The 16949-nt window shown below is 42.6% G+C and overlaps 1 protein-coding gene across 2 annotated transcripts in view; it reads left to right on the plus strand.

Annotated features, from left to right (window-relative positions):
• Positions 1 to 16949, plus strand: part of LOC138699671 (protein takeout-like) — a 60228-nt gene that overhangs the window by 24509 nt on the left and 18770 nt on the right. For both annotated transcript variants that reach the window (XM_069825717.1, XM_069825718.1), the window contains exon 4: positions 1070 to 1203. In XM_069825717.1, coding sequence (XP_069681818.1) covers positions 1070 to 1203 — 134 coding nt within the window. The remainder of the gene's footprint in view (positions 1 to 1069; positions 1204 to 16949) is intronic.

Raw genomic sequence — 16949 nt, forward strand, 5'->3', positions numbered from 1 at the left:
CCTCAATAAATAGTCCTGCCGATTGCCAAACTCTTCAAAATGATATTAACTCTATTGAACTTTGGTCTGACAATAATGGAATGAAAATTAATGAAACAAAAACTTTTGTCATATCGTACTCACGAAAAACTACTTCCATAAAATTTAACTATTCTCTTAACAACGTCCGTATTATTAGGAAAAATTCTATTAAAGATCTTGCTGTATTACTCGATTCTAAATTATACTTTCATGATCATGTTCAATATATTTATAATCATTCAATAAGAATACTTGGTTTAATAAGGTCTATAACTTATTCTTTTTCTACTCCTGAGTCACTATTAATTCTATACTTTACTTTGGTTCGATCTAAACTTGAATATGCATCTGTAGCCTGCAATTCTATTACTTCAACTGATTCGGTTAAATTGGAAAATATTCAAAGAAAATTTATTTCCTTGTGTGCTTTTCGATTTATACCCAATTCCTCTGACTTTAACTATGAGATTACCTGTAAATATTTTAACTGTTGTAGCCTTTATTCTAGACGTCAAAATCTTGATTATCAATTTCTTTGCAAAGTTATCAATGGTGATATTGATTGTGAGTCTATCATACACAACATCACCCTTCGTATTCCTACAAAGGTTTAAGATTTCAAAAAATTGTTTATAACAGAAATTCTAAATCACTTTCTCCAGTCTGTAGATGCATAAAATATGCCAATTTGCATGGGCACAATTTAGAACCTTTTAAGGTATTGTTTCGTTTTAATTATTAGTATTTACTGTTCTTGTTATCTATTTTATTTATGTATGTTTTTGTTTACTTAAGATATTATTTATTTGTTTTTGCACCTTTGTATCTTCTGTTTGTGTATTGTGCTGAACTATAATTGGATTCTGGCTGTTGTTCAGCACACAAATATTAATAATAAATAAATTAATTAATTAATTAATAATAAATAAATTATTATATATGTCAATTTTGAAACCTTATTCAATTTCAACTTTCCACGGATTCCCTCCCCAGCCCCCCCCCCGATTAAAATGTCAACAACTCGGCATTCAAAGCAATATGATTTCAGAAATGACTTCAATAAGAGCCGCAATTCATTCCTGCTTACCGTGCCTCAATTGAAGGTGTTGGGTACCTACAACATATCAGGACAGATCCTTCTGCTGCCAATAACAGGGACAGGAAACATCAACATCACTCTGGGTAAGAAATTTGCACATGGATTACATAAGACTAATCAAAATTGAAGCACTGGTTTCTGCCATGGCATATATATTTATCTACATAACATTAATATATGTCTTGTGTTCAGTACTCGTCGCAGATGAACAGAGACAGCAGTATAAACAGTTATTCACAAATATACCAGCCATTAGTGAGATTATTCTTCGAGGGAGAAGCAATAACATTTTTGGGGGTATTTTCATATTGCAAAATTAGTGTGGAATTTAACAATACGAGTCTCACGAAAAATAAATGTTAACTTTGAACTAAATAAAAAGATGCAAAAACAAATACTGAATTAATAAGGTGCGTCAGATTACAGAATATCGATAGTCAAAAGAGATACTGCAAAAAAGGCTACTTGTGTACATTTTTGAAAATGAATCTTTCAATACCGGTATTTCTGATATAAAAGAAATTCATTAATGGCGGGTACTTGACTTATATCCTTCACCCATATGAGGCCAGTTGTGTAGGTCAATTTCCCGAAAGAGTCGTTGTTCAAGATGCGCACTGGAGGCTGGTCTATGCTACACCCGAGATAAAATGAGATGATTATGGAGATTTGTCGGAATCCCACAGGCAAACCGGACTTCCCGGATAAAACTCCTGTACTACTCGTACCTGGACAATGGGTTTGCTTGCCCAACACATGTTATAAATAGGGGTTAAACCGGGGATCGAACCCTGGTCCACAGCATTGTAAGCACAGCACTCTAGCAACTAGTCCACAGTGTCGCCTAAACCAAAAAAAAATGTATTTTTCAATACCTTCTGTGTACAGTGATTCCTCCAGAACTATTTGACAGATTCTGTTCAATGAGTTTTTGGAGTCAATTCTGGGAATGATGTTAATGCAAATAATATTTTTTAACTTACTAAAAATTACTGGAATAATTAACACATAATCAAGAATTAACGAAAATCGGATAGAATGATTTTTCATTATGTTTCTTACCTAAAATCCATTCATCTATCATGTGGTTCGTCTCAGAAATTTTATAAATTAACCGTCCATTGTAAATTGAACGGTGTTCATTCCACGAATTAGCACAGTGTGTCATTCCCCACTACCGAATACTTTGATCCCCTTAGTGTCCCTCCTTCGTAATCATAGTGTCTATCAAAACATTTTCAGACATGAAAAAGACAGCGCCCAGAATTTGTTAATCAACCTAGTGGAAACAAACGAAAACGGATACTCCATATTTCTACAAAAAGATTGTTCAGACATAGCCTATCAACACGAATAACTATGAAATCTTGAATTTTAGATACATAGCATCATACATTTTAGATCTGGTATATACCATTACGCAGAACAACATCCAAATAATCTAGACAACGCTGTGTATGTTCGATGGAAATATTTGTCAGGAGTGAGATAGGAGTAAGATGATTCGTTGGTACAGGCTATACGCATCTGTTTCATCTCATTCATCAGCACTCACATGCGGACGCATCCAAAACGATATTAGGTTGTAGTACAATCAATGAAACGTATCCTGGGCGTTGGATCGATCACGGTGGAGTCACGAGGTCACCCGACATTACTCCGACTGGATTACTGTTTGGGGGGTTGGCTTCAGATCGAAGTCTACAACTGTAAAGTGAAACCAAGAGTGGAACTCCTCGCTCGTATTTTATATGCTTGTGCTCAAATAAAGGAATGTCCGAATTAGCTCGTATCAGCAATACATCAGCTGTTTATAAGAGCTGCAATTATATTAACTTCTTTTGTCCACAATGACCAATATTATCACCCCTCAAAGCATGTACTTTTCCTCCTGACTCACCCTGTATAATATTATACCATTTCATAAAATTTCAAATAAAAAAATGGGAGTGTTCAATTTTAAATAAAATATAATTCCTGAGTATCAAAGGAAAACAAGATGCATCTTTTGATTACTCACAGGGCATGACTGTCTGCCAAAACTTGAACAAAATTGGAATTCTTTCTTCACTACTTTCTCCACTGTGCTGCCTTCAGGAAGAAATATATCAGAGTTATCTTCAGTGATGTCCATCTCTTTCCTTTAAATCCAATGTGTGTGAGATATAATGGAGAGCAAGAGATTTAATTGTTTTCCTGCCAAGAACGCAGCATTAATTAACAATATAATTACTTCGGAATATGTATGATAAGACTTTCCTGTGTTAAACTTCAAAGTACCTCGTTTACATCTTTCGACCTATTTATGGGTCATCCTCAGAACTGGTCGTTATTGTTTTTCGCGTCTCTTGTTCTGTTTCCTGTGAGGGTGCATTCGTGTGGCATAGTGTAGAGTCAAAGAGTGTGTGTGTTTTGAGGTTGAGTTGTGTGTTGAGAATTTCGTTGGGGTGTGTTTTCGTGTGTCTGTATATTTCAAATTGTTCTAGTGTGTTTAGTTTCTGGCTTTTTTGATTGGATGTATAGTATTTCCATGTCTGTGTTGATGTCTCTGTGGGTGTGGTTGGCATTTGTGATGTGTTCTGGATATGTCGAGGTGTTTTGTAATTTTTTTATGGCTGTGATGTGTTCTTTGTAACGTGTTTGAAACGATCTGCCTGTCTGTCCTATGTAGAAGTTGTTGCAGGTGATACATTTGAGTTTGTATACGCCTCTGTGGTTGTATTTGTTTGTTTGTGTTGTTTGTGTGTTGAGATGTTTTGTAGAGTGTTATTTCTTCTGTATACGATGTTGTAATTTAATTTCTTGAATAAGGTTGCAATTTTGTGTGTGGTTTTGTTTTCATATGTTAGTGTGATGTATTTTTTGTGTTCTTGTGTTTGTGCTGTATTCTTATGTTTTTTTTTTTGTGATTATGTTTTGTCTTACGTATTACGTTGTCGGTACATTGAAGTTTAACACAGGAAAGTCCTATCATACATATTCCGAAGTGATACAGTGTTAAAAGTTGTGTAATCAAGATGTATAATAAAGTTACATTTAAAAAAAAATGCACTATTTTTGGGCAAGTGCAACAAGTCAAAATTAAAAATAAATCCTGTATATATCTTACACGGAGGAGGGCGTCAATAAGTATATATATATATATATATATATATATATGAAGGGTACACGGGAATAACGAACAAGGTCCATCAAAAATCTAAATTGTGTTAATAGTGTCATCTGATAGTAGAAGGGGAGTACTTTCATGTGGCTGCATTGGTATTATGTAAGAACGAAATTGTCCTCAGTATTCTGCGTTTGAGTTTCTGTATACTTTGGAAGAATGAACAATGTCACATCCATCCCAAAAAAGAAAGAACAGTGTTCATTTTAAACACAGAAACTAATGCAGACAGCTGTCACAAACTTGATCTTGGAGTTATAGCACATTGCTGGTTAGTTTATTTTGAGATAATATGTCAATAAAAGTTTCATATTATACAATAATATTATTATTAAATGGCTGTATGATATTTAGCTGTTATTCCATGTCCTAATAAATTATATTAATATTCATTAGAAATTGTGATCATAATACAAACAACTGTACTATTTCAGTGTTCAGATGTCTGTGATAGGGTGTTGATTATTTTCATTATTATACTGTTATAGTACAGTAAATATTGTAGTGTTTGTAGTTAGAGCAATTTATTTTTAATATGTCTGATGTTAGAGAAGATGAATTATCCGGACCCATACCATGTTCTGTCAATTCAAAGAAGAGAAAAGTTACAGGACGTGTTACAGATGCATAACAAATTCGTGCTATGAGTCATATTATGGGAGAAGATTGTAAATGGTCTCGTTTTGATTGTTTTCGGAAAATAAGCCTAAGTGAAAGAAGCGATCCTATTAAACATTTCAATGAATTATCATCATATGACACTCAAAATGCTCACCTTTCAGGACTCATTTCAGTACTTAATGTGCAAAGAAGAAGATCCAGAAAAAAACAAGATGAAACTGATTTTCATAATTTTTCTTACCGATATAAAATGCGAAGAAGAGACATGGGCAAAATATTGATGTTCCCGTTTACTATAAAGCATTTATTGTTCTACGTGGAAAAACAGGCAGAAGTTTATTCACTTCAAAAAGGTCATTGGCTACTACTGGAAAATCCCATACAGAAACAAGAGTTAAACATGGAAACAGGTCTCACCAAATGAAAGGAGAGCTTTTATCTAAAATTCATCAGCACATTCAATCACTTAGAGGTCCGAAAGTCCACTAATCTGTTCACTATAGCCGAAGGCTGTATCTTCCAGAGGACTTGAATATTTCTAAGCTGCATAAGTTACACTTAGAAAAATTTCCTATGAACCCTGTGTCTTACGAGCAATACAGACTAATTTTTGTCACTAAATACAATATCAGCTGACATTTCACATATTAAATCAGAACTTTCGAATGAAAAAGACGCAAGTAAATTAGATAATTTTGAGAAGGAGAAACAAAATTTGATTTTGAAGAATGAATTGCACAAGAGAAAAGGACAGAAGTTTTATGAAGTAAAACGGGCTGCACGTCTAAAATCCAGGAAGTCAGAGTATAAAGAGGCTATCTGCATGGATTTCCAAAAGAATTACCAGTTCCAAACTTTTCAACTATTGAGGGCTATTATCGTCGACAGCTGCCCTTTTATTCTTGTAACATACATACGCTGTCAACAGGAGGATTTGTAAGACCAAAATATTTAAAGTAAAGGCTCTGATGAAGTTTGCTCTAAGTTATGGCACTACTGTATGAATATTGTACCAAGCTGCATTGGTGAACTCCGTATCTTCTACGATTCTTGTTCCGGACAAAATAGTAAATTTACGGTATTTAGATTTTGTCATTATGTAGTACATACCAAGAAGAGGTTTGACGCTCAGTGAATCACATTTCCCACTCGAGGCCACTCGTACCTGGAATGTGACAAAAACATGGGACTTGTCAATCATAGAGCAAGGTGTGAAGTACCCGATGACTGGAGGCAAGAGATTGCGAATTCTAGGAGGAAACCAAATCATTCATCATTGTAAACTGTAAACAGCTAGAAGGCAAAGTACAAGGAATTACAAATTTTGAAAAATGTTTGTTCTCCAACTGCTAGAGAATATTTCAGTCTTCCTACCACCAATGACGAGTCACAAGAAGTCAATAACAGTGAATGAAACGATTTTATAGTTCAATATATTCATTCAAAATGGAAAATTCGTGCAATTAGATTAGTGTGTAGATTTGTTTTTCAATAATTGTTTGGAACAATCAAAGATAAAAATATTTATAATGGGTCAACAATATTTAGAACCTTTAAAAAGAATGCCCTAAACGAAAGTAAACATGTGTTAGGTACATTGTTTGAAAATATTATGCCTGATTCTATTCCCAACAAATATTCAATTAAATTGTGACATTGTTCGTTTTCCCCTTTATAAAACGTAGCAAAGTAGACTTTTTGCAGTTTTGCATTGTTGTAATTCATAAAATCAAAACAATATTTTGTCACATATTTGTTTTATAATGCTACATTCTTGAGTGATAAAAAATGGCAATAAGTTAACAATAAACTATACGTTTCAAGGCCTCAAACTTTAAATTTCATTTATCTCAAAATTATTCTTAATGGACCTTGTTCGTTATTCCCGTGTACCCTTCATATATATATATATATATATATATATATATATATATATATATATATATATATATATATATATTTTTTTTTTTTTTTTTTTTTTTTTGCCCTATACGGCCCTGTCCAATTCTAATGTTAACCATTTAACCGCGACTACTGTACACAGTTAAAATTAATTTACTGCTAAAATAATCACTCACCAAACATTATTCTACAAAACTCTGTTTACTTCTAAAACCTCCTAAGTACAATTTTTCCCTCATCTTACAATCTGTGCGTCTATTGATAACAACTCTTAAATCTGCAAGTATTTTTCTATTGTATAAATAACAAATGCATAACAATTGTTAGTTAGGGTATAAAGAGAATAGGTTACTTTCCTCTCCTGAACAATTTCCTCAAAAGCAATCTTGAGGTCTTACTGTGGAAGCAAAGCAACCAAAAACTGACTGTTGGCTGAACAACATTCCAGACTGTCCACGATACCGCTTCAACTAACAATAATATTAGCACTGCTCCACCAATAATAATAACAGATATACGAAATTTATAAATTATAAAATATTTTCGTAATCCTGCTCTTTCAGCCACTTAAAAATAGATATAAACAAAGAGGGCAATAAAATTTAAAATAGACATTTAGCGGCAATAACAGCCTATCATTTGGTAAGTATTCATCTGAAATTGATTTTTAAATTTCATTCTCACGTTTTATGATGAAAAAAAGACACCTATAGACATTTTACGTAATGTCAGCAGCTTAGTCATCACGGACATACTCTTGTACAAGAGACAGTCTGTAAGTATAAAAAGGATCCTTTAATGAGATCTAGATTCATTTTCCGGGCTGAGAGGCCGTGGTCTAGTGATTGGTTTTATACCAGACGTTTCGTTTGCAACTACGGCAGACATCTTCAGTGGAATGGTATCCGAGGTCGCAAGACTCTTCTCGGCGTACCTGAGGCAACTGATCCTGTGGCTACTACTACTACCACTACTACTACTACTACTACTACTACTACTACTACTATGTATTACCACGTTGGGATCGCTCCCTCCGTGGTAGCCTGCTTTAGTCTTAATTGTTCTCTTCAGGCTGTGATTATTTTTCGTGGATTATAGTAGTTTGACACACGTCTCACTTGGACTGGCACAGCAAGGGAAAACGCAGGATCCAGTTTTGGTGTTCTTCGTTTCTTGTCGTTGTTGGTTGCGAGGCGGACTCTGCACTTCGCCGTCTGCCAGGCAACCCACACAACGTCTGCTGCCTAGTTATCGTAGTTAACTTGTCTGTCGTCTATGTATTAAGTGCGTCGTGTTTAGGTTGATGGTTATTAGGAGTTGGTCGTCTAGTGCTTGGAACTGTAGGGATGGATGTTATTTAATGTTGGTTTTGTAGGTGTTGGGTGTATTGTTGATAGAGGTTTGATATTGTTATGTCGGGATTCTGAGGGGGAGGTGAGTTGAAGAGCTGTTGTGTGTAAGGTTTATTTATGGACTTGTGGACATATTTAATGTTTTTGCGACGGATGTATTCGGGAAGGGGTTTAATTCGGGAGAGGTCATATGGGATATGATTTCATGTGTTAGGAGTCAGGAGATAAGCTTTGCGGATTAGGCTTCTCCCTTTTTGGATTAGGAGCCGGAGATATGAGGGTGTTATACGGGTGAAGAACTGAGAGGCGTACATTATGGATTGTCGGATGATAGATTTATATATTATGATATTGGTTTGAGGAAGGCTGCCTATTCGTTAGGGATGACGACCGGAAACTTTATAGAGGAGTTTCGCGGATAGGGCTATTCGCTGGAGGATTTTAACCGCCTGCGGACTGAAGTTCAGTTTCCTGTTAAAGATCACTCCGAGGTATGTTATTTTGTCTCGGTAAGGTAGTCGTGCGTTTTTTATTCGTATTAGGTTCCTGTCACATATTGTCGCTCGTGGATATCGTCGTCTTTTCAGTAACATAACTTGTGTTTTCGTTGTGTTAATCGTTAGTCTCCATTTGTCGAGCATGTTGTGAGGTGTCTCAGTGAGTTGTTGAGTAGTCGTGCTTGCGTGTGTATACTACGTCCTGTCGATGTCAGAATTGTGTCGTCTGCAAACTGTCCGAGTTTGATTGTCGGAGTTTGTGGTTGCGGGATGTCAGCTACATAGATGTTATAAAGGATCGGAGACAGTACTGTGCCTTGGGCTACTCCCCCGTGAACGGTTAAGTTGGTAGAAAGATTGTAGTTAATTTTTACTTGACCCATTCGGTCACGTACGAAATCCGAGAGCCATCTAACAAATATGCGCGGCATTCCTGTGTTTGTCAGTTTGTAGCGGAGCCCGTCTAGCCAAACTGAGTCGAAGGCCCGCTGCATGTCAAGGGCCACCATGATTGAGGTGTGTCCACGTGTCCAGCCGTGTTCTATGGGCGTTAGTACTTTCAATATTTGGTCATAATGTCGATTACTTGTCTGAACCCGGCTTGTGTGTCAGGGAGAGTGTTATGCGTCTCCATGTAGTGGTGTAGTCGTCTTTTAATTATTCGCTCCATAATCTTGCAGGCAGGGCCCCCAGGCGGAAGTTGGCATTGTATATTGCTGTTAGATACTCAACGGCTGTGTCAGGGTAGTTGCGTATTAATACATTGCGTATGTTGTCAGGTCCAGCTGCTTTGTTGTTCGTTTGTTGTATTGCGTTAGCTACTTCCTGAGTCGTCAAGGCAGCTGTGAGTGGGTTGTCGTTCTCGTTCGCCTGTGGTTCCTGTAAGGGAAAGTATATGATGCGTTGCGTTTGTATTGTGTGTGTGATGCGTTCGTAGTGGGCATGATCGAAGTCCTGATGTTGTTGGTTATGTATTTGTTGTACTGTGTCGCGGAATATTTCTAGTTTGTTGTTGTATTGTATTGGGTTATTTTACGACGCTTTATCAACATCTAGGTTATTTAGCGTCTGAATGATATGAAGGTGATAATGCCGGTGAGATGAGTCCGGGATCCAGCACCGAAAGTTACCCAGCATTTGCTCGTATTGGGTTGAGGGAAAACCCCGGAAAAACCTCAACCACGTAATTTGAGCCGACCGGGATTCGAACCCGGGCCACCTGGTTTCACGGCCAGACGCGCTGACCGTTACTCCACAAGTGTGGACTTCTAGTTTTCTTACACTGCGAATATGAATTTATTGTCTACCTTCAGTGGATATGTCAGTTGTTGGTAGCCCTGTTGGATTGTGTCCTATGTTTGTGTCTAGACTGGTAGCGAGTCTAAGTCGTCGTCTACTCTCAAAGTCGTTGATTGCGTTTTTCACGTCCTGCTGTAGTTGTCGGTAGCGTCGTCGGTTGCCGGCTGGTTGTACGGGCGTATTTATAGTGCGACTAACGAGCCGAGGCCTGTTGTCGCTGCGGTCCGCGCCGCTTTGTTCGCTGCTCCCGTTCTGGGTTCCGTCCTTTTGTTGCAGTGGCTTCTTGGTACCCGGTCCTAAACAGAACAGTTAAGAAGCCAATACAATAAAAGGACGGAACCCAGAACGGGAGCAGCGAACAAAGCGGCGCGGACCGCAGCGAAAACAGGCCTCGGCAAGCTAGTCTCACTATTAATACGCCCGCACAACCATGAAAAGAAAAGGTGGGTGGTGGTGATGGTCGGACTTCTTTCTTGGACGTGGAAGAAGTCAGACGTGCTTGGAGCTTTTAGCACCAGCAGATCTTCGCTTTCGCAACGAACGCAGCCCATCGAGAACTTCAAAACAGCGGCTACAAGTTAAGACAGCGCAGCAGCCCAGCAGCTCTCGGCCAGTCAGATTGGAATTGCCCAGCACAGGCCACGTGACCGGCTCTTAAGACGCAGACAACTGGTCCACGTGCCGCACCGGCGCGCAGCGCGAAGATAGCCGCGCTGCCCACGGAGGGCTGCGTGCACTAATCTTCCCTAGGCCAGGCGGATCCCGGTCGGGGATTGGGTCCTCTCTCGAGGAGACCCCTAGACGTCCTTGGTCCTTAGACAGGCTTCCTGCTAGGGAGAGACCCCGCGAGTTACTGGTTCACGCACTCCTTGGACGGTACCGGTCCCGGAGTAACTGCCTAAAGGCAGGGCCCTCGGGCTAATTTGCTTTCTGGCCTCCATTTCTTGAACTATTATCCGGCCCTTCTGAGGGCTACGCTAAATTTCGTCCGACCCATCTCATGGCCTACAAGAATCACACCAACGGTCCCCGGCGGGCTCCACAGCGCGTGCTACGGTAGCTAACCGGGCTAGGCTCCGGCCACCTGTCGGGCAGAACTGCTGGGCTTCCACCCCTAGTGGGACAGGGGCCTAGCACGTACTTGCACTGCGGACGGCGTGCCGCTTAGGGACATTCCCCCTCGGTCTTCGAGATCGAATAATGACCCGAGTTAGGGAAAAGGTCATGAGCCCATCTGAAGTCGGTGGTGTTCGGCGGTTGCTTAATTGCACTCTTCAAGCAGGACCCACTGCGTCGTACTTGATAGTTCAGCCTAAACCCGCGGCCCATACTCCTCTACCTCCCCCGAAGCCCCGAGGCCTGCGCTCGACGGGACCAGTACGGTCACCGCCGATTCCAGTGCCAGTCGCAGAGATTCTAAATCTGCGGCCCTCCCAGACTCTCCCAGTCCCCTCTGGACTAGTTAGAAAGCCGGCTGACCAGTGTAAGTTGGCAGCTTCCAAAGTAGCAGACGCGGCTATTGCAGTAGTACCTCGTCCGAGTGGTCTTCATAGACCCAGTGACAAGGGCAAGTCACTAGTGGAGCCGCAGCCAGGCCCGTCGGGCTCTGATGCGCCACAGGCCAAGAAGGCCAATAAGAAAAAGAAGGGCACACCTTGCCCCGAAGAATAAGGCGCTCCCACCGCAGTTGCCCTGAGTGAGAGAGAGACAATTGACCTCTCTAACTTAGAGAAATTAACGGCCCCTCAGGCCAATATTTCTGCACAACGCGACAAGATACAGGATGCGGAACTTCCCCCCGTTCCTCAAGTCCAACAGGAAATGGATACTGCTCCTGAAGTAATAGATGTTCCTCCGCGACCATTCCCCCGCTCGTACTCACGTTTCGGAGAGTGAGGACGAAGATCGAGAAGGCGCTGCTGAGACGGCCTTTACTAGGAGACTGGGGGACATTCCCCGAGTCATTATTACCCCGGCCTTTACAGGTTCATTAGGCCGATTGAACTTTGAGTTCAAAGCGGAGTACGAACCGCTAGGAATGTGCTCATACCGGACGCGTGGCGGGACGGCTGTGAAAACAATCTGCGACAGGGACTACGCAAATCTTTGCAGGTTCCTGACAGATCGGCAAGTAGCGTTTAACCTGCTTCGCCCCAAAAATGAGAAGCCTCTTCGTTTTGTACTGTGAGGACTCGAAATTCATACCACAGAGGAGGACATCCAAGGCGACCTGGGTTTCCAAGGCATCACAGTCAGGCGAGTGACGAGGATGCACTCCTCTAGGACGAAGACCAATCTTGCTATGGTCATTGTGGATATAGACAACACCCCCGAAGGCCGGGATAGAATTAGAGCCCTACGGCAGTGTTGCCTGACGCGGATTACGGTTGAGGACTATGTCCCCAGCAAGCGTCCACCTCAGTGCAGCAACTGCCAATGGTATTACCACACTCAGGCTAGCTGCAGAGCACAGCCAATGTGTCGGGCTTGCGCACGCCCCCATTGAAATAGAGACTGTCCCAAGCCCAACAATGTCCCTGCTACTTGCACACTCTGTGGCGGCGATCACACCGCCAACTACGGAGGTTGTCCTGTAGCATTCCAAGTTAGGGATGCCACAGAAGGATCGAGCAGGGCGGCCCGGGGGAGGAGGGCAGAGCTCGAGGAACAGCGGACGCTCCAGTACGAGTGGCTCCGACAGCAGCGGGTAGAGCGAGCTGCCAGGCAACAGCAGCTGTTCCTGGAACAGCAGCAGCAGGCTCGAGCCCCTGTGAGGGAGCCCCGTGCGGTTGCACGCATGGAACTCGGGCGGATCCGTCAACAGCAGCAGCAGCAACAGCAGACGGTAATCCCTCCCCTGCTAGATATGCCCGTCGCGCCTATATGGTCGACCGTGGCAGCGACAATCCCCAATCCTGCTGCCAATAGTGGAGAACCATTACCCCAGCGCCCTAAGCGCAACAAGGGCAGCAGAAAAGTCACTAAGACTAGCACGGCAGAGCCCACTTCAGCCTCTGTCCCACCAGCCCAGTTGGAAGCTGTTGCAAGTACCTCGAAAGGCGTGACCGATCCAGGTGCTACCCTCGAGCAAGTTCGGAACTTTGCCCAGGCGGTGCAACTAGCTAACTCTAACCTACCGCACGCCCCAATCCTAGAAGGATTAACTAGGGTGATAGTTCTCCTGATGGAGAATCCTATGTCCGCTCTTCCGGAGTTATTTAAACTCCTAACCTCCCTCGTATCCCCTAATGGCCAGACGAAATGACGGAGCTGCTAAGATGTGTATATGGAACGCCAGGGGCTTTGGACATGTTAGAAACGAGTTTAGGGCATTTCCAGACGTAAATAATATAGACATAGCATTTGTAACGGAAAAGTTCCTGACACCCCAAGTAAATTTCAGATGCGCGGGGTTTAAAATTTATAGATTGGATAGACCAGTTAGAAGAGACGGAGGTGTAGCGCTGTTCGTTAGATCTACGATTGCGCACTGTGAGTATCTCCTTCCCCAGCTAGCGATGTTAGAGGCAGTAGCTATTACAGCCTACATAGGTAGAATCACCTTTCTGCTTATGGCTGGCTACAGTCCCCCGGGCACACTCACTGAACGGGATTTAGATATACTGACAAGCCTCACAGATAGGTTCATAGTCGCCGGCGACATCAATGCGAATCACGCTAGCTGGCACTGTAGACGCCCCAATCGGCAGGGCGATAGACTTTTTCAAAATCCCACAGGAAACGGGTACGTTGTGATGGCCCCTAGGGACACCACACACGTACAAGATGCTGCTAATCACGTTTCCGATATCCCAGATATTGCTCTGGTGAAAGGTCTCACAACCATTGCGAGACTAACAACCCTGGATGATCTTCCATTCGACCACCTACCGGTGATCATGGAGATCATGCACCCAATCGAACTCTCCGCCACCGCTGAGAAATTCAATTACAAGGCGGCAGACTGAGTGTTCCTTCAAGACCAGGTAGCCGCTACGCTTCCATCACTCCCGCCCGAAATTACTCCGGCAGGGATAGATAGGTCAGTTAGCGACCTGACGTACTGCATTAAGAAGGCAATGGATGCAGCAATACTGAAACGGTCTTCACAACCTGGACGGATGCAGCTGCCAGCCTATATTAGAGACCTAAAAATCGCCCGCAATAGAGCCAGGACATTGTGGAAGCGTACTAGGTTAGATGAACACAGAGTAGAGATGAACCGCTTGTGAAAGCGGATCAGTGAGGCGGTCCACGAAACGGTCGTGGATGCTTGGAAATCAAAAGTTGAGACGATGGACAGCAGAAACATGTCAGATGTCTGGCGTGTATCTCGAACTCTGTCCAATCCGTCCCAATCTATACACCCATTACTTGTCGCTCGAGATTTCACGGCCTTTACTCCTGAGGAGAAGTCTACCGCACTGGCAGACGTTCTAGAGACCACTTTTCAACCCGTGGAACAAAATTTAAACTTGGCCCATATCAGAGCTGTTGAGGAATCGTTCGAGACCTCCTTAGCAGGGAGACGGAAAATGGGATACGACCTACGAACACCCACGATGTCGCCCATTTCATTCGTCGCCTCGGCCCTCATAAGGCCGCAGTAGCCGACGGCATCCAAGGAATTATATTGCAGCATCTCCCAAGATCTGCTACGAAGCGCATAGCAGAGATAATTAATAACATCTTGGCTTCCGGTCACTATCCCATTCCCTGGAATGAGTCACACGTAGTTCTCTTTCCAAACCCCAGAAAGGATAAGACGAATCCAAGCAACTATAGGCCTATTAGTCTCCTCAGTTGTCTCAGAAAACTGGCGGGTCATACATAGACGCCTCACTGAAGTAGTGTTGCCCCAAATCAGGAACGACCACTTCGGCTTCCACCCTGGTCGTTCCACTACACTCCAGGCACTCCGCATGACGGAGGACATTACCTGGGGAATGAGCACGAAGCATGTCATAGCTACAGCTAACCTGGACATCGAGCGAGCATTCGACAAGGTTTGGCATGAAGGGCTCCTGGTTACGATACTGGGCATGGGAGTCCCAGATGGAATGGTACGCCTCATTTCAAATTGCCTCCGAGACCGTACATTCAAGACACCTGTAGGCACTAGTTTCTCCTCCCCTCGTGAAATTCAAGCAGGAGTCCGGCAGGGATCGATTATCGGTCCCATACTTTTCAATATATTTATTAATGGCCTCCCGTTTCGCTATATTCAAGGTAGAAGTAGCCATCTGTATATCTATGCAGATGACACTGCCCTCTTGCCGATGGGCAAAACCTACAGGTTAGCGTCCCGTAGATTACAGTCGATCTTAGATCACCTCCAGCAGTGCTTCCACGACTGGAGAATCAAGGTCAATGTAGATAAATGTCAGGCCATACTCTTTTCACTAAGAGCGAGGCTCGAAGACATATAACCTCCACCCTCACTTTTCGGAGGAGAAATGCCGTGGATGAACCAAATTAAATAATTAGGGATCATTATGGACTCTCATCTCACCTTCCGAGATCATATCCATTCCCTTCTTCGTAAGGCCTATGGATTGATAGTTAGACATTATCCCATTCTAGCGGCCTTCACTCCTGACAACCTGGGGGTAGGACTTACCATTTATAAGGTCTTCATTGGGTCTGGAATAACCTATGCCGCACCCGCATGGGGGTTCGCGGCAATGACCCATCTCCGGAAACTCCAAGTTATCCAGAACCAGGTGATTCGCATCTTAACACATCTCCCGCGAGTCGCTTCGAGAGAGAAGTTCCACGATGAGCTAAACTTGCCAACAGTAGACGAGTTCATTGCTCGATTGGCTAGAAACCTGTATGAGGCCGCTCGTGCCAGCCCCAACCCGCTCATATCAGGCCTCGGCCGGTATGATCCTAGGTTACGGCGAAGACACCAGACAGGTCCACTAGCTATTCCCTTAAGACAGGAAAACAGGGAGGCAGGTGTCACTCCCAGATTTAGGTAGATTATTAATTCATGACTTAATCGAATAAGCAACCGCTGTGAAATCACCTGCTCTAACTCGGGCTATATATCCATTCTATCCCTCTTACAGGTCTACGGAGTGAAGAGTCAATTGACTAGTCTCCGGATCTGACAGAATCCATCAAAATGCCAATTGGCTAATACCGTTATGATGATTAAATAACTTGTGCTAACATATCGTCCCCAATAGTTCCGTTTTGCTAATCGATGGAGTTGTAATAGAGCCAATTGGCTAGTCTATATCCATCGAATCCAGTCATTTTACCAAAGAGCCAACAGGCTAATCTCTGAAATTGAGACATCTCATCCTGCCTAAGGTTTTTCCGTGGTTTTCCTAAGGCGTTAAGACAAATGTGGGATTGACCCCTAAAAGAAATGGGCCACGGACCTGCATTCACTTCCCAAGACATTGGTGACGGCTCAAAATTAATTATTATTCACATCGAACTCGGGCCCTAACTGAATTCAATCGTCCCCTTGTACAGATCAATGGAGTCATCAAAGAGCCAACTGGCTTGTCTCCTGATCTGAGAAAAATCAACAAAGAGCCAATTGGCTATTGCCATTAAGATTAATCCCTATGCGTTCGATTCTTCAAACAGCCAAACTTGCTATTACCGTTTCGTGCCTAGATTTCTATGACTCTTCCTCCTAGTTGGTACCATCGCGTCTCTCCTCCGGAACACGTTACTGTACTTCTGCACCTTCTCCCCCCCCGTATGTTGCAGCTAATCAGTTACGTCCATTTTCGGCTTATCCACTGGAAATTTCTACCGCTTCTTCACTGGGGCGGCGAAACCCGAAGTGAGACAAGTGGCCAAGAGGCTTGGAGCTCACATATTCAGTTTTTCACAGCACTACTCCCCCCCTTGCAAGGACGTGTTTTCACGTACCTTTAAAGTTTCTCCTCCCACTTCCACCCCTCTTTCATTCATTCAGAATGAAAAGAAATGGACCACGGACCTGCATTCACTTCCCCAGACAATGG

This window comes from Periplaneta americana, chromosome 5 (genome assembly GCF_040183065.1).
Source record: "Periplaneta americana isolate PAMFEO1 chromosome 5, P.americana_PAMFEO1_priV1, whole genome shotgun sequence".
Taxonomy (NCBI): Eukaryota; Metazoa; Arthropoda; class Insecta; order Blattodea; family Blattidae; genus Periplaneta; species Periplaneta americana.